The sequence below is a fragment of the Podarcis bocagei genome (genome assembly GCF_964188305.1).
Source record: "Podarcis bocagei genome assembly, chromosome: W".
Lineage (NCBI taxonomy): Eukaryota > Metazoa > Chordata > Lepidosauria > Squamata > Lacertidae > Podarcis > Podarcis bocagei.
The window spans coordinates 29,382,648-29,401,434 of record NC_138131.1 but is presented as its reverse complement, the minus strand read 5'-3'; the positions used below and the strand labels follow the sequence as shown (position 1 = coordinate 29,401,434).

General features: G+C 43.8%; 1 protein-coding gene across 1 annotated transcript in view; it reads right to left on the bottom strand.

Annotated features, from left to right (window-relative positions):
* The window catches only part of LOC308578183 (putative helicase senataxin), a 299,741-nt gene that overhangs the window by 129,433 nt on the left and 151,521 nt on the right, over positions 1 to 18,787 (bottom strand). The window contains exons 9-12 of the mRNA XM_081178438.1: positions 15,767 to 18,643; positions 11,933 to 12,035; positions 11,014 to 11,172; positions 10,329 to 10,552 (exon numbers count right to left, since the gene is read on the bottom strand). Of these exons, the coding sequence (XP_081034564.1) occupies positions 10,329 to 10,552; positions 11,014 to 11,172; positions 11,933 to 12,035; positions 15,767 to 18,643 (3,363 nt within the window). The remainder of the gene's footprint in view (positions 1 to 10,328; positions 10,553 to 11,013; positions 11,173 to 11,932; positions 12,036 to 15,766; positions 18,644 to 18,787) is intronic.

Genomic DNA, 18,787 nt, shown 5'->3' with positions numbered 1-18,787 from the left:
AAAAGCCAATGCAATTCTGGGCTGCATCAATAGGAGTATAACATCTAGATCAAGGGAAGTAATAGTGCCACTGTATTCTGCTCTGGTCAGACCTCACCTGGAGTACTGTGTCCAGTTCTGGGCACCACAGTTCAAGAAGGACACTGACAAACTGGAACGTGTCCAGAGGAGGGCAGCCAAAATGGTCAAAGGCCTGGAAACGATGCCTTATGAGGAACGGCTAAGGGAGCTGGGCATGTGTAGCCTGGAGAAGAGGAGGTTAAGGGGTGATATGATAGCCATGTTCAAATATATAAAAGGATGTCACATAGAGGAGGGAGAAAGGTTGTTTTCTGCTGCTCCAGAGAAGCGGACACGGAGCAATGGATCCAAACTACAAGAAAGAAGATTCCACCTAAACATTAGGAAGAACTTCCTGACAGTAAGAGCTGTTCGACAGTGGAATTTGCTGCCAAGGAGTGTGGTGGAGTCTCCTACTTTGGAGGTCTTTAAGCAGAGGCTTGACAACCATATGTCAGGAGTGTTCTGATGGTGTTTCCTGCTTGGCAGGGGGTTGGACTCGATGGCTCTTGTGGTCTCTTCCAACTCTATGATTCTATGATTCTATGAGGAAAATAGAACGATTTTTGAAAGAAAAAAGGTGCAGAAGATCCTGGCAGAAAAGAAAGACCAACTGAATGCCCCAATAGGAAACGAGGAGATAAAAGAGGCCATAAAGGAACTGGAAAGGGGGAAAGCCCCTGGACCAGATGGATTTACATCAGGCTACTATAAAGAACTGAGAGATGCTTTAATGACACCATTGAAAGAAGTCATGAACAATATTTTAAAAGAAAGAGACATCCCTGAAACGTGGAAAGAAGCATTTATTACACTTATCCCTAAACAGGACTCAGATTTAACACAAGTTAAAAATTACAGGCCTATTTCACTGCTTAATACAGACTATAAGATATTTGCATGGATTTTAGCGAACAGATTGAAAAAGATATTGCAAGAAATAATTCACAAAGATCAAGCGGGTTTCCTTCCAGGCAGGCAGATGGAATATAATATAAGAAATGTAATTAATATTTTGGAGTATCTGACTGCCAGGAATGAGAAACAAGCTATATTAATGTTTGTAGATGCAGAAAAGGCCTTTGACAATATTGCTTGGGATTTTATGTTGAAGAACTTGGAATATATGGATGTGGGGGTAGAGTTTTTTAATGGGATAAAGGCAATTTATACAGAGCAGAAAGCAAAATTAATTGTTAATAATGTGAATACAGAAGATATCAAAATAACAAAAGGAACTAGACAGGGATGTCCACTCTCACCACTGCTATTTATAAAGGTCCTAGAGGTTTTTTTGAGGTCGATGAGACAAAATGAATTAATAAAAGGGGTAACAAGTTGGTCAGAATGAATACAAATACAAAGATCTAGTAATTACGATTGAAGAACCATTGTTGTTGTTTAGTCGTTTAGTCGTGTCCGACTCTTCGTGACCCCATGGACCAGAGCACGCCAGGCACTTCTGTCCTCCACTGCCTCCCGCAGTTTGATCAAACTCATGCTGGTAGCTTCAAGAACACCATCCAACCATCTCATTCTCTGTCGTCCCCTTCTCCTTGTGCCCTCCATCTTTCCCAACATCAGGGTCTTTTCCAGGGAGTCTTCTCTTCTCATGAGGTGGCCAAAGTATTGGAGCCTCAGCTTCACGATCTGTCCTTCCAGTGAGCGCTCAGGGCTGATTTCCTTCAGAATGGAGAGGTTTGATCTTCTTGCAGTCCATGGGACTCTCAAGAGTCTCCTCCAGCACCATAATTCAAAAGCATCAATTCTTCGGCGATCAGCCTTCTTTATGGTCCAGCTCTCACTTCCATAGATCACTACTGGGAAAACCATGGCTTTTACTATACGGACCTTTGTTGGCAAGGTGATGTCTCTGCTTTTTAAGATGTTGTCTAGGTTTGCCATCGCCTTTCTCCCAAGGATCAGGCGTCTTTTAATTTCGTGACTGCTGTCACCATCTGCACTGATCATGGAGCCCAAGAAGGTAAAATCTCTCACTGCCTCCATTTCTTCCCCTTCTATTTGCCAGGAGGTGATGGGCCCAGTGGCCATGATCTTCGTTTTTTGATGTTGAGCTTCAGACCATATTTTGCGCTCTCCTCTTTCACCCTCATTAAAAGGTTCTTTAATTCCTCTTCACTTTCTGCCATCAAGGTTGTGTCATCTGCATATCTGAGGTTGTTGATATTTCTTCCGGCAATCCTAATTCCGGTTTGGGATTCATCCAGTCCAGCCTTTCGCATGATGAATTCTGCATATAAGTTAAATAAGCAGGGAGACAATATACAGCCTTGCCGTACTCCTTTCCCAATTTGGAACCAATCAGTTGTTCCATATCCAGTTCTAACTGTAGCTTCTTGTCCCACATAGAGATTTCTCAGGAGACAGATGAGGTGATCAGGCACTCCCATTTCTTTAAGAACTTGCCATAGTTTGCTGTGGTCAACACAGTCAAAGGCTTTTGCATAGTCAATGAAGCAGAAGTAGATGTCTTTCTGGAACTCTCTAGCTTTCTCCATGATCCAGCGCATGTTTGCAATTTGGTCTCTGGTTCCTCTGCCTCTTCTAAATCCAGCTTGCACTTCTGGGAGTTCTCGGTCAACATACTGCTTGAGCCTTCCTTGTAGAATTTTAAGCATAACCTTGCTAGCGTGTGAAATGAGTGCAATTGTGCGGTAGTTGGAGCATTCTTTGGCACTGCCTTTCTTTGGGATTGGGATGTAGACTGATCTTCTCCAATCCTCTGGCCACTGCTGAGTTTTCCAAACTTGCTGGCATATTGAGTGTAGCACCTTAACAGCATCATCTTTTAAAATTTTAAACAGTTCAGCTGGAATACCATCACTTCCACTGGCCTTGTTATTTGCAGTGCTTTCTAAGGCCCATTTGACTTCACTCTCCAGGATGTCTGGCTCAAGGTCAGCAACCACACTACCTGCGGTGTACGAGACATCCATATCTTTCTGGTATAATTCCTCTGTGTATTCTTGCCACCTCTTCTTGATGTCTTCTGCTTCAGTTAGGTCTTTACCACTTTTGTCCTTTATTATGGTAATCTTTGTACGAAATGTTCCTTTCATATTTCCGATTTTCTTGAACAGATCTCTGGTTCTTCCCATTCTGTTGCTTTCCTCTATTTCTTTGCATTGCTCGTTTAAGAAGGCCTTCTTGTCTCTCCTTGCTATTCTTTGGAAATCTGCATTCAATTTCTTGTATCTTTCATTATCTCCCTCGCATTTTGCTTGCCTTCTCTCCCCCGCTATTTGTAAGGCCTCGTTGGACAGCCACTTTGCTTTCTTGCATTTCTTTTTCATTGGGATGGTTTTAGTTGCTGCCTCCTGTATAATGTTGCGAGCCTCCACCCATAGTTCTTCAGGCACTCTGTCCAGCAAATCTAAATCCTTAAACCTGTTCCTCACTTCCACTGTGTATTCATAAGGGATTTGGTTTAGATTGTATCTTACCTGTCCAGTGGTTTTTCCTACTTTCTTCAGTTTAAGCTTGAATTTTGCTATAAGAAGCTGATGATCTGAGCCACAGTCAGCTCCAGGTCTTGTTTTTGCTGACTGTATAGAGCTTCTCCATCTTTGGGTGCAGAGAATATAATCAATCTGATTTCGATGTTGCCCATCTGGGGATGTCCATGTGTAGAGTCGTCTCTTGTGTTGTTGGAAAAGCGTGTTTGTGATGACCAGCTTGTTCTCTTGGCAGAACTCTATTAGCCTTTGCCCTGCTTCGTTTTGATCTCCAAGGCCAAACTTGCCAGTTGTTCCTTTTATCTCTTGATTCCCTACTTTAGCATTCCAATCCCCTATAATGAGCAGAACATCCTTCTTTGGTGTCACTTCTATAAGGTCTTGTAATTCTTCATAGAATTGGTCAATTTCAGTTTCTTCAGCACCAGTAGTTGGTGCATAAACTTGGATTACTGTGATGTTAAAAGGTCTGCCTTGGATTCATATCGAGATCATTCTATCATTTTTGAGACTGCATCCCAGTACAGCTTTCCCCACTCTTTTGTTGACTATGAGGGCCACTCCATTTCTTTTACGGGTTTCTTGCCCACAGTAGTAGATATGATAGTCATCCGAACTGAATTCGCCCATTCCCGTCCATTTTAGCTCACTGATGCCCAGGATGTCAATATTTATTCTCGCCATCTCATTTTTGACCACATCCAACTTACCCAGGTTCATGGTTCTTACATTCCAGGTTCCTATGCAATATTTTTCTTTACAGCATTGGACTTTCCTTTCGCTTCCATGCATATCCGCAACTGAGCGTCCTTTCGGCTTTGGCCCAGCCGCTTCATCAGCTCTGGATCTACTTGTACTTGTCCTCCGCTCTTCCCCAGTAGCATGTTGGACACCTTCCGACCTGAGGGGCTCATCTTCCAGCGTCATAACTTTTATATGCCTGTTGTCTTAGCAAGTGTAAAAGAAGTATTGGAAGAGATTGAGAAATTTGGAAATGTGGCAGGGTTCAGACTACACAAGAAGAAAACTAAAATAATTGCTAAAAATATGGATCAAAGTATGATAGAAATAATGCAACAAAGAATAGAGATAGAGGTGGTGAAAAGGGTAAAATATTTAGGAATTTGGTTAACTCGTAAAAATATTGATTTGTTTCAGAATAATTATACACCGGTCTGGAATGGAATAAGGAAAGATTTGGAGATGTGGGGAAGATTGAAGTTATCTTTTTGGGGTAGAATCTCTATGGTTAAAATGAGTGTTCTTCCAAAGATGTTATTTTTGTTTCAGACTATCCCCATAATAAAGGGGGTAGTAATTTTTAAAGAGTGGCAAAGAGTGCTCTCAAGGTATATCTGGCAGGGTAAGAAGCCGAGAATTAAATTTAAGTTATTAACAGATGCAAAGGAAAGAGGAGGCTTCGCCCTGCCGGACTTGAAACTATACTACGAAGCAGCATGTCTTTGCTGGTTGAAAGAATGGATAAAATTAGAGAATAAGGAGTTATTAGATTTAGAAGGATTTGACAACAGATTTGGATGGCACGCGTATTTATGGTGTGAAAAGAATAAAATTCATAAAGGTTTCGGGAACCACATATTTCGGAGCTCACTAATAGAATAATAATAATAATAATAATAATAATAATAATAATAATAATAATAATAATTTATTATTTATACCCCGCCCATCTGGCTGGGCCTCCCCAGCCACTCTGGGCGGCTTCCACAAAAACCAAAAATACAATAAAATATCACACGTTAAAGACTTACCTGAACAGGGCTGCCTTAAGATGTCTCCTGAATGTCAGGTAGTTGTTTATCGCCTTGACATCTGCTGGAAGGGCGTTCCACAGGGCGGGCGCCACTACCGAGAAGGCCCTCTGCCTGGTTCCCTGTAGCTTTGCTTCTCGCAGTGAGGGAACCGCCAGAAGGCCCTCGGCGCTGGACCTCAGCGTCCGGGCAGAATGATGGGGGTGGAGACGCTCCTTCAGGTATACTGGACCGAGGCCGTTTAGGGCTTTAAAGGTCAGCACCAACACTTTGAATTGTGCTTGGAAACGTACTGGGAGCCAATGCAGGTCTTTCAAGACCGGTGTTATATAGTCTCGGCGGCCGCTCCCAGTCACCAGTCTAGCTGCCGCATTCTGGATTAGTTGTAGTTTCCGAGTCACCTTCAAAGGTAGCCCCACGTAGAGTGCATTGCAGTAGTCCAAGCGGGAGATAACCAGAGCATGCACCACTCTGGCGAGACAGTCCGCAGGCAGATAGGGTCTCAGCCTACGTACCAGATGGAGCTGGTAAACAGCTGCCCTGGACACAGATTTGACCTGTGCCTCCATGGACAGCTGTGAGTCCAAAATGACTCCCAGGCTGCGCACCTGGTCCTTCAGGGGCACAGTTTCCCCATTCAGGACCAGGGAATCCTCCACACCTGCCCGCCTCCTGTCCCCCAAGAACAGTACTTCTGTCTTGTCAGGATTCAACCTCAATCTGTTAGCCGCCATCCATCCTCCAACCGCCTCCAGACACTCACACAGGACCTTCACTGCCTTCACTGGTTCTGATTTAAAAGAGAGGTAGAGCTGTGTATCATCCGCATACTGATGAACACCCAGCCCAAACCTCCTGATGATCTCTCCCAGCGGCCGCATGTAGATGTTGAAAAGCATGGGGGAGAGGACAGAACCCTGAGGAACCCCACAAGTGAGACCCCAGGGGTCTGAACACTCAACCCCCACCACCACTTTCTGAACACGGCCCAGGAGGAAGGAGCGGAACCACTGTATAACAGTGCCCCCAGCTCCCAGCCCCTCAAGACGGTCCAGAAGGATGCTATGGTTGATGGTATCGAACGCCGCTGAGAGATCCAGCAGAACTAGGAAACAGCTCTCACCTTTGTCCCTAGCCCGCCGGAGATCATCAACCAGTGCGACCAAGGCAGTTTCAGTCCCATGATGAGGCCTGAATCCCGACTGGAAGGGATCCAAATGGTCCGCTTCTTCCAGGCGTGCCTGGAGTTGTTCGGCAACCGCTCGCTCAATCACCTTACCCAGGAATGGAAGATTTGAGACTGGGCGATAGTTGGCCATCGTGGCCGCATCTAAAGATGGTTTTTTAAGAAGCGGTTTAATAACCGCCTCTTTCAGCGGGTCCGGGAAGGCTCCCTCACGGAGGGAAGCATTCACCACCCCACGAAGCCCATCGCCCAGTCCTTCCCGGCTAGCTTTTATAAGCCAGGATGGGCAAGGAGACAGGTGGTTGGTTTCACTCGTCCAAGCAGCCTGTCCACATCCTCGGAGGTAACAGATTGGAAATGATCCCACTCAACTTGACTAGACAGAACTCTTGCACTCTCCCGCCCCGGCCCTGCTCCCACGGTGGAGTCTACTTCTTCCCGAATCTGAGCGATTTTATCTGCAAAAAACTTTGCAAAATCATTGCAGGAGAACATGTGGCCCGTACTGGGCCCCGATGTTGCAGGTGGTTCCGCTAAATTGTGAACCACCTGAAAAAGTCTCCTGCTGCTGTTTTCTGCAGATGCAATAGAGGCGGTGAAGAAATTCTTCTTCGCCATCGCTATCGCCACTTGGTAGGCTCGACGTTGAGCTCTAACCTGTGTCCGGTCAGATTCGGAATGAGTTATCCGCCACCGGCGCTCTAGCCGTCTCAACGATTGTTTCATTGCCCTCAGATCCGTGGAAAACCACGGGGCTGTCCGGGCTCCATGCAATCGGAGAGGGCGCTTCGGAGCCAAACAGTCAATAGCCCTGGTTAACTCCACATTCCAGCGGGCCACCAGGGAATCAGCTGAAAGGCCATCAACATGGGATAAAGCATCCCCTACCACTCTCTGGAAACCATTTGGATCCATTAAGTGGCGGGGGCGGACCATCCGAATTGGTCCCACCTCCCTGCAGAGGGGATGGGTCGCAGAGAAGTCCAGTTGCACCAGGAAGTGATCTGACCATGGCACTTCTTTCGTTTCGCTTTTACTTAGTGTCAGATCACCAACATCCATAGAGGTAAACACCAGGTCCAAGGCATGTCCACGGCTATGGGTTGGGCCAGACTTATTCAGGGACAACCCCATGGAGGCCCGAGCGGCCCCTTGTAAGGTCGTGTCGGCATGGATGTTAAAATCCCCTAGGACGACCAAGCTAGGTGTCTCCAGGAGAACATCCGCCACGACCTGAAGCAGCTCGGGCAGGGAATCCTTGGCGCAGCGGGGAGGTCGGTACACCAAAAGGAATCCTGTACTGCCCCTATTGCCCAACTTCCAGAACATGCACTCAGAGAACTGGGTCTTCCCAATAGGACGCCTGGTGCAAACTAATGACTTCCTAAAAATCACTGCAACCCCCCCTCCCCGCCCACGTGACCTGGGTTGCTGTGCGTAAGAGAAACCTGGTGGACAAGCAGCGGCAAGGACAGGCCCATCTGCTTCATCCAACCAAGTCTCTGTTACACATGCCAGGTCAAATCCTCCATCCATGATCAAGTCATGGATGGCAGTGGTCTTCTGAATCATTGACCTGACATTGCACAGCAGCACCTTCAGGTCATGTGGGTATCCCTTGCTGATTCTAGTATCCATCCGGTCAGGACCAGACCCGGAGGCAGGGATAGTCCTCAGACAACGACTAAACCTGCCTCCTCTGTGATGACATGGTCTGGTCTGAGCATAACTCCTCCTCCTACCCGTGATCACTGAGATTGGTTGTCCCAGTGCATCCCCCCCCCCCCCCCCGTGGAACATGCCCCAGCTATTTTGTGGGCTGGGGCCCACTCCCCGGCAGCCCTGACCCCTCCCCCTAAAAACAAAATAACACCTTAAACAAACAAACAAAACCAATAAAACAATACAAACAAAAAAAGTAAAAATTACAAAAACATCAAAATAAAAAAATAATAATTCCCCAAGCCCAACCAAACATCAATGCCACCCCCACCCTCCACATACAAAAAATCCAGAGAAATTTTTTAAAAAACATTTTAAGAACACTCTGTGCCTCTCCGGCAGTAACAACTGTCCTAGTGAGGCCTGTCAGGCCCCGCCCTGGGCCAGGTGGTAAGTGGCAGGGAGGAGCAGGGCCCTCAGGCACTCACTCAGGGGAGTCTTCCTGGGCAGCAGGCAGCAAGCAGCACGCAGTCCTTATGAGGCCCCAGGCCCCGCCCCAGGCCAGATGGTAAGTGGCAAGAGCAGGGCCCTCAAGCACTCACTCAGGGGAGTCCTCCTGGGCAGCAGGCAGCAAGCAGCATGCAGTCCTTATGAGGCTTCAGGCCCCGCCCCAGGCCAGATGGTAAGTGGCAAGAGCAGGGCCCTCAAGCACTCACTCAGGGGAGGTACAAAAACCTATTAGAACCCAGAGTTCCACACTGGTTGTCTCCATTAGAGGTTATGAGTGTAAAGAAAATAAATATGAGAGGTAACTGGATTACATATGGTCAATTGATAATCAAAGAAGGAGGAAAATGGAAACTAATGCCATACGAACAAGTTAGAGAACATATTTATGACTGGTTGCATTATTTTCAGGTTAGTGAAATGTTTAAAAAAGATATCAAAGAAAAGGGTTATGTAGAAAAAGACTCAAAGTTCCAGACAGAAGTGATAAATAATGATTCTAAAATTCTGTCAAAAATGTACAAAATATTGTTGGAATGGAATATGAAAGATATTTACACCGGTAAAATTAGCAAAAATGTATAAGACGTGTAATAAGTGTTGGAAATGTAAGGAAACAGAAGGAACGTTTTATCACATGTGGTGGGAGTGTAAGAAAGTGAAGGGATTTGGGGAGATGATATACAATGAAATGAAAAAGATGTTAAAATGTACATTTGCAAAGAAACCAGAGATATTTCTTTTAGGGATTACAGGAAAGGAAATAAGAAGAAAGGACTGTAAACTTTTCCAATATACAGTTACAGCAGCAAGAATTCTACTGGCCCAGAAATGGAAACAAGAGGAAATACCGACGGTAGAAGAATGGAGACTGAAACTGAGAGACTATGCAGAACTGGACAGACTAACTGGGAAAATCAGATATCTTCGAGACCAAAAGTTCATCGAGGACTGGGGGAAATTTGTTGAATATCTGAAAAGAACGTGTGATGTGCAAACAACGCTAGTGGGGTTCCAAGAAGCACTGTGAAAGTTGAGATATATTGTTTGAAAGAAATAGATGTGGGAGGGAAGGTTAATGGCAATATAAACAGAAGAAATGCGTAACTGGGAGGCAAATATGGATGATTGTCAGAGAAGCTGAAGGAAGTCCAAATAGAGTTAAATTTGTGGAAATTCTGATATGATTGTTTATTTGTGTTGGAAAATTAATAAAAATTATTAAAACAAAACAAAACAGAGAGGCCTGGAGGGTGGCATTTGGTCCCTGGGACTGAGGTCCCCACCCTTGTCTCACATCTAAAAGACCATGTTCCCAAGAGATGCAGATTTGTGGCCACATGTTACGGGCAACACTTGAAAAGCGGCGGTGTGTGAACCATAATTCCGAAGGCTTCCCTGGAGATGGCAGGAGAAAGCTTCCATCTGCTGCTAATCTTAACAGCTAACTGTCTCTCCTCCTATCGCCCGCCTCCACCTCCGGAAAGTTGGCTGCTGGAGTAGAAATATTCTCTTGCCTCTCTCTGGTCTTCTCTGCCCATCTCTGAGGGAGTTTCAGCTTAACCCCTGGCTCATTGGCATACGATTTGTGTAATGGGTAGCAAAATATCTTATACCTCCCCAAGTCAGAACTGGGTTATATTGCCTTTTAAAACAAACACTTACAGAAGTCTCCAAGTCCACAGTTGAGCCTGTCAGACAGAAGTCAGAGTTTTGTGGGCTGATTATGGCTTTGGCTAGAGGGCTTCGGTTCAGAAGAAGGAGGGCCTTGAACATTTGCTCCGTTGTCACCAAAGAACTGACCACCACACACCTGACATTCTTATCAACACCGGACAAATTTCCTTGTGTCTTGACAGACAGAAGACAGGCATCCTGCTCTTTCATCTCTGAGAGAGAGAGAGAGAGAGAGAGACACAGGGGTACAATTCAGAAACCACGGTGTATGCATTCATTATCATCTAGCATTCAAATCATGATTTGAGAGCTTTTCTAGCATACATATTAACAGACTGTACATTGTTTAGAGTTCTTTGCCTGCTTCCATTTCCCAAAACCGTGGCTTGTAACCCCACTTCAAACAATGGCTTCTGATCTCAATCCATGGCTTCTTGGCTTGCCAGTGGATGATAAACCATGGTTTGTCAACTCAAAACTTCATGCCAAACTATAGTTAAGCTTTCTTAACCACAAAGCTTGGTGCAATACCTGGACTGAGCCAGAATTTCATGCTGAAATAGCAGAAATGGGTCCCCCATCCCAAATCAAATAACTTACTGACACCAAGGGTTGGCTAACATAATTGTTTTGTACACTTACTTATTGGTTTTTTTAATAAAAAAAAACCTACCAGTATAAAACCGAGTCACATAGCCCACATGGTGTAATGGACAGCTCTCTACCTTGCCTTCTTTGCTATAGAAGTTTTGCTTTTCAGACAATATTAAGAACACCAAGTCACATTCCTTTGGGTGCAGCTGTTTCTCTAAATTGCTTCTTGAGATGTTAACTAGAGAAGTAATTTGAACACAGAACAAAAATATGCAAGCATTTAGCCACATACAGATACAACTACGTTGTTACCAAAAGCTCTTAATAAAAGAGTAGGCATGTCGAGCACAAGTTGCTACAGCTGAACTTTGAATTCCAGATGTTTTTGGTTACCCAGTCGCACATTCTAATAAATATTCACTCAATTTAGTTGTATGAGCTTTTTCATTGCTGCTGCTGAGGTCCATTTTGGAGAGAGAAAGCATTCTGGGTATTGAGATAAAGCAGGCACACCTTGCCTCAATCCTTGTTTTTTTCTTCTTTTTTTTCTTTCTTTCTTTTTAATCAAATAAAATTGATTTTTATTCATTATTCATTATTCATTTAATCATTTGCAGCACCTGGATATCAGTTTGTTTGTCACAGATATTGGTTTATTTTATTTCATAAAATTTATACACCGCTTGTTTGGTTTTTCACAACTTCAAAGCAGTTTACCAAAAGATTAAAACAATAAAATAATTGGTAAAAAAATTATTTTAAACATTTTAAAAAAATCAAATCAACGAGAAACTGAAAACAGGCTAAAATACACATCAACATTCTGTGTTGGGCAGAAAAGCAAAAAAGATACAGGCAGAATAAAGTATAATAGCCCTTGACTGCTCACCCCAACAGTCTAGTGTTAACACAAGCACTTCTGTTATCTACTACAACCACCATTAAAAACAGGACTGCATTTCTACTTCCCATTTGTTTATATGCAGTGAAATTCTCACTCGTAAAATCTGCTTCATTTGTGTCTGCGTTGAAGTTCAGCAAATTCAACTCAAAAGGCCTTTGCTCTTTTGATTTCTGGTTCTCTAGCCACTCCTGTGCCACCTGCAGGGAAATGGAAGCATAGGCTTAAGAGACTGCTCTTCCACCACATGTGGGCTGCTAAAAGCATTGGGCAGGATTCCCTGCTCATAAATGGGGCCCAGAGAGTCTGTGGCTCACCACAGTTAACTTTATTGACTGATTTTCACAGAGAGCAAAAGGAGTTACAGTCTAAGGAAATAATAAAATCCCTGCTTGCAGCAGCCCAACAACTGGTGGCACAAAATTGAGAAATTTAGCAAACTTGCAACTTTTCTTATGAGGACAAAAGGTATGGACAGTGATATTAATGAAGAAACTTACCAAATATCTGAAAGCTCTATACTGAAGATAAGACTCCAACCATTTTATGGACATATGATGTTCTGTTATTACTTTCCTGTTTGGGAATCCATCGAACTAGCAGCCTCCATCTACTCATGGACAATTGTGATGCAATGTATTTTGTTAAATACACATGCTCTCGCTTAGTGGGATTGGGAGGGAGGACTGTATTGCTTAAAAAAAATGTCTATTGTGATGTATTAGCATAATTTTGATACATACATTTGTAAAACTAAATAAAAACATTCAACACCTGCCCCATCCAAAAAAAACCCAAATGGGACACTTTTAACCCCGCTCCCCCTTGCCAAAAAAAACCTTGAGTCCACCACTACACTAGTGCAACAGTTAGGCTTACAAAAATCCCTTTTGTTTGAACGAGACACACCTTTCAAAGGCTGGTGTGGGGTATCTGTTTAGGGAAGTTTTTAATGTCTGATGTTTTATTGTATTTTTAATATTTTGTTGGAAGCCGCCCAGAGTGGTGGGGTAATAAATAATAATAATAATAATAATAATAATAATAATAATAATAATAATAATAATAATAATAAAATATAATAATAATAAAAATTAATAATAATAATAATAATAATAATAATAATAATAATAATAATAATAATAATAATAATAATAATAATAATAATACAACTTTTGGCCTTCCAGATATTGCTGGACTACAATGCCCATCCATCCATCCATCCCTTGTGCCACTGGCCATATGCTAGGGCTGATGGGAGTTGTAGTTGAGTAACATCTGGAGGGTCACAGATGTTCCCCCACCTCCTGTCCTAAGACAACATCCACACCCTACATAGCACTGTTATACCACTTTAAACAGCCATGGCTCCTTCCCGCATAGGCTGTAATGATCTCAGACAGGCAAGCAAGCCTTGATAAGGTTTAATGACTCCCTGTCAGTTTTATGGTACATTTATAATAAATTACATCCAGAGTGCAGCTCCCAGCCTGACACTCTTGAAACAAGTTAGTCACTCTAAGTCTTCGCCCTTGTCACAGCAAGAAGGATGCCAAAGTCCAGCCTTTCCCCTTTTGCACTTCCGTTGCATTCTAACCTTTTCAGCTCTCAAAAGAAGAACTCCCTGTCCGCTGCCTTTCTGCTGGTTGCTTAGCAACCCTCCCACGGCCGTCTATCTCTCCCCCTCCCCTTTCTCTAGCTGAGTCAGGGAACTCTTGATGAAAGGGGGTCGAGCCCACCTCCTCCTGCTCTGTCTGCGATCTTTGGTCTCCAGAGTCGGACTCTTCCCTGGCATTCGATTCAGCCATGTCCTTGACATAGGCATCCTGGGAAATGGAGTTTGTCAAGGATGCTGAGAGTTGTTAGGAGAGCCCTTTTCCTCTCACACAGAGCTACAATTTCTAGAGTGGTTTAACAATCAAGCAATAGGAGCCTCTTCTTGACACCGTTAATGAACTACAGTTCCCAAAATGCTTTGGGGGAAGCCAAGACTGTTTAAAGTGGTACAATACTGATTTAAATGTATGTGCAGGTGTGGCTTAAGTTTAATTGGGGAGGACGAAACTTTCATTTTTAGGAAGGATTCAGCCATAAAGATGAATATTTTACCTAAGATGTTATTCTTATTCCAAACAATACCAATAATAAATAACACAAGCTGCTTTAAGGAATGGCAAAGAGATATTTCAGTATTTGTCTGGCGGGGAGAAAGCCAAGAATAAAGCATAACATTTTGATGGATACTCAGGAAGAACTTATATAGAGTCTGAGAGAAGTATAAAGACTTACTGGAAATGTTATTGTACACATGTAAGCTCATTAGCAGGATTAACTTAAACCAAACAGACTGGCGCGGCTCCCTAGGCTTGCGGATAGCAGGCTGTTCTGGGGGCTGGGGTGGGGGGAAGCTTGGGCTTCCCCCGTGCCAGCCCTGTGCCTGGGGGGGGGGGGAATAATTTTTTTTCTTTATCCCTCCCCCCCCCAAAAAAAACTAGGTGCGTCCTATAGGGCGGTGCATCCTATGGGGCGAAAAATACGGTATTTGTTTGAAAATATTGGATCTGTATTTTTGTCAAAATATTTTTGAAAAATGTAATTAAAAAAGCAATTTCACAGAAAAAAACAAAACATGGAAAAGAAATGGGTGACTTATAGGGACCTACTGGACCTCACAGAAGAGGGTGTGATGCTTAAGAACAGGCATAGGCAAACTCGGCCCGCCAGCTGTTTTGGGACTACAACTCCCATCATCCCTGACCACTGGTCCTGTTAGCTAGGGATGATGGGAATTGTAGTCCCAAAACATCCAGAGGGCCGAGTTTGCCTATGCCTGCTTAAGAAGTTAGAGGATAAAAAGGATTGGTTGATCAATTGGTTGCAATACTATCAACTGATTGAAGTATTTAAACAAGGTAAGACGCATGGGTTTATTAATCAAAGCTCTCAGTTTGAAAAAGAGTTATTAGAAAACAGAGAAAAACTAATTTCAAAGATGTATAAGAGGCTTTTAGGATGAGAAACTAAAGATTGAAATAGATAAATCTGCTATGATCCACTGAACTAGCGATGTGGGCACAATATAGAGATGAAGGCATAGGAAAAACCGTAGAAATTGAATATAAAATTCTCAGTGTGTTATGTTTTGAAAGAAAACTTTATGAAAATGACTCACAGATGGTACTTGGCACCGAGTAAGCTAGCAAAAATGTACAAATCAGAGTCAGGCTTATGTTGGAAATGTAAAGAAGCAGAAGACACTTTTTACCATATGTGGTGGACATGTAAAGTGGCTAAGAGTTTTTGGGAGATGGTTTATAATGAGGTTAAAAAATTACATAAGGTGATGCTCCCAAAAAACTCCAAGGCATTTCTCTTAGGGATGTTTCAAGAAGACAGACGAACCAATTGTATGCTACAACAGCAGCAAGAGTACTCTATGCACAAAAATGGCGAAATCAGGAGACACCTACTAAAGAAGAGTGGCAGTTTAAACTGACAGAATATGCCAAATTGGCAAACTTAACTATGGAAATTAGAGATCAAGAAGAGGTAGGTTTTAAGGAGGAGTGCAAACCTTTTGTTGAATATTTAAAGAATTATTGTAAACATGTTAAAACGTAGGTAGGATTTGAATGAAGAACAGCAACTGAATACTTGTTGTTGAGTACAGTGTGGAAAAGACAAGGTATAGAATATTGATAATATGCAGCAAATTTAAAAAATATGGGGGAAACCATGGAGGGGGGCGGGGAAGTTGAACACAAAATGGATGTGTATTTGGAAACATGTGTCAACTTGTCAACTTTTGAAAGAGAGAGAGAGAGAGAGAGAGAGAGAGAGAGAGAGAGAGAGAGAGAGTTTAATTTCAGCTAGTGGGAGGATTTCCTTTGAGGAGGAAAGAGAAAAATGAGGTGGTCTGTTGCCAGCTTACCGTTTCAAATGCATTTAGCATCATTAAGGGGAAGAAAGTATTGAAGTAGTCATTGTAATCCTCAAACTTGGCTGTGACAGGGGCAACAATAGACTGAAGGAGATGGCTTGGTGGCCCAAACAGTTTAAAGTTTGCAAACATGTCATAGTTCCACTTCAGCACCTCTCTGGTGAAAATCCCATGGTCTCTCTGCTGGGCATTCACAATGTTTGTTTGTGCAAAGGGTTGGTGCACTTTGTTCCAAGAACCAGCTCTGGGGGTGGGCAGCGCCATGACAATATGGTTATTTTGCACATTCAGCAACTGAGGGGTGTTGTTTGAAATCCGAGGCTGGAGAATGCTGCTCAGTGTCGGGGTCTTGAACTGCAAGTCATCATTACTACCCTGCAGTGGGCTTGCAGATATATTGACTTCCATGTTTGAGAGGTAACTGCCATCTTCTATTTGTGAACACAGTTCCGTGTACACTGGATCCAACTGTGTAAGAAAGAAGCCGTCACCATCTTTGTTCTCATTCAATTGGGGCTCTCTCTTTTTCAAAGCCACATCCTCGTCACATGGGCTAGAGGAGGGATCTGGAAAGGTCAAATGATTGGTTTTACTAGCTCCAGCAGAACTTTCCTTCTGATTTTCCACCCCCACCATACTGGCAGACTGCACAGGTCTTAGCTCTGCCGCCTTGGGTTTTTTGGCTGGCTGAGCCTCCTGAGTTTCTCCGTGAGTACACTGACAATTCTCTCTCTCTTTGGGGTTTGTCTGCCTATAGAGCTGACGTTTTTGGCAGGCAAAATTGTTCTTATTTCTAGTAGTTAGTTGCTGAGCATTTACTAATTGTGATGTCCTTTCCTGGGGAACATCCACCTCGCCAACAATTTCCCTGTAACTGCGCAACTCAGCAAGACTGTCCTGTGTGCACTGAGCAAGTTCGGCTGCTCTTTGGACTTTCTCTGATAGGCCATGTTTTTCTGTCACTAAGGTTGGGGCTGGCATATGTTGGATTTCGTTGGGTGGGACCAGAGCAGGAGTAGATCTTGCCAGTTTTGCCAGCAGTGGTTTTTTACTGTGCATGCTTGGCTTGATGCTTCCCTTGGGACTTTCTCTAGCTGTTTTAACCTGCCCATATTCTGCAGAGCTCTTCCCTGGCTGAATAGTGGATTCTTTGACAGCAGGTGCTGACCCTGAAGGACTGGCAGATGCTGATGTACTGGGCAGAACTGGATCTGTGCACCTGGAACAGCTTCCATTGCCAGCACATATCCCTGTGAAATTTGAGCATACTACTGCATTTCCCTTGCCGATGTGGCCTTCACGAGCTGCTGTATGATGTATGAGGTCTGGAGTAGTCAATGGCTCTTGCTCTGGGGCACTGAATTTCTTCTCAAGGCACGCGTCCACTTTCCTGCTCTCTCTACCAGCTTTCATTTTGTTTTCATCCTCATCTGAAGAAGCGTCAGAAATAATGACTTGGTTTGGGGAATCATCTGCACCAGCAGACAACTTGTTGCTCTCTCGGGCAGACAAAGTTTGAACAGCGCCTTTAGCTTTCTTCTTAATGCATTTTTGATGACGGATGATGCTTTCCTGGCTAGAGTCAATGGGCAAACTGGTTCCTTTAGCACACACAACAGAGGCCTTGCCTGAGCTTGCCTCTGATTTGCAAGGCAATGTGTCTGATGTGCTGCCTCTGGCTACAATGATTTCACTCCTCTGCCCTTCCTGGCTCTTTGTTCTGTCTCTGACCAACTGCAGCTTTTCTGTTCCTGGCTCCAGGTTGGTATTTCCTCTCCTACTGCTTTCAGGTAACAGTTTTAATTGCAGGGTGCTGTCTGGTTTCAGAGATCTGATTTTGCTTGTAAGGTCATTTAGACCAACCTTTCTCTCCAAAGCACTGCTGCTGTTACCATTCTTTTCTGTAAGAGATCTGGAAGAACTGGGCTTCTCCTTTGTGCTGAAGTCTTTGGTCTCCAGGTCTTGAAAACCGAGGCCAAAGCTTTTGTAGAAGGGATCTTGCTTGTTTTGGACCCCTGGCCATTGATGAGACACCACATTTTTCTGGGCATCCATGTGTCTTTTTGCTAACACAGACAAGCAGGGTAGGTGCTCATTGTCCATATTCATTGGACACCTGTCTTCCTGCCTTTTGTGGTTCATTAGGAAAGTAGGTGAAGTTACACAAACAGGAGGGCTCTTCACAAGGGAGGAAGGATTTAACGATTTGCTCATGATGCTCCATATGATCTCCTTCAGAGTGTTCTGTAATTCTAGAGCCTGCGGGGAACTCAGCTCCCAGTGCTTGTGGCTACGGCGAAGCAAGTTGAGTTCATCAAGGAACTGCTTACAAGTGGGTGACTGCACAACCTGATACCCTTCCTTCAGGATGTTACGGATCAGTTTCATGCAGGCAAACTGTATGGGCTCAGGTTCCCAAGATGGTGATGTCACTGTGCTTCTTAAGCTATTCCTGACTACTCTTCTCTCAATGCCAGGCATGAACACCGTACTTGGAAGCATGACACATTTCACCACTATCCACACCCACATTTCTGAGCTGATCCACAGAAAATGAAGGCAATTTTTCTTAAGGCTGCACTCAACAACAGTCACCAAGATCCAGATGAAGAACTCAGACACTTTGTCACAAGTCTCAACAGTGCCACTGAGGACATTTTGGATTTCCAAACACAGGTGATGAATGACCACTATGCTGTAGGCAATCCCCAGGTCCTTCAGGTCCATAAGGGAGTGGATAAAAGGGATGAACCATAAAAAAGTGCTGTTGTGCAACTGCATGTCTTGGCCGATGTCAGAATGTAACAGGTCAGTCAGGGTCTGCATATCTTTGTACAAGTAGAGGCAGTAATCAGGACAAATGGTATCCTGAAACAGGAAACGGGAAGTCAATGTTTAGCAGCATGTTCTCAACTTTCCTGCTCTGCATATCCAACAACAACCCGCCTCACTTCAAGGATTTCACTAGGATGGGAAAGGGGGATTTGTCACCCTTCAAGTGTTGCTGGACTT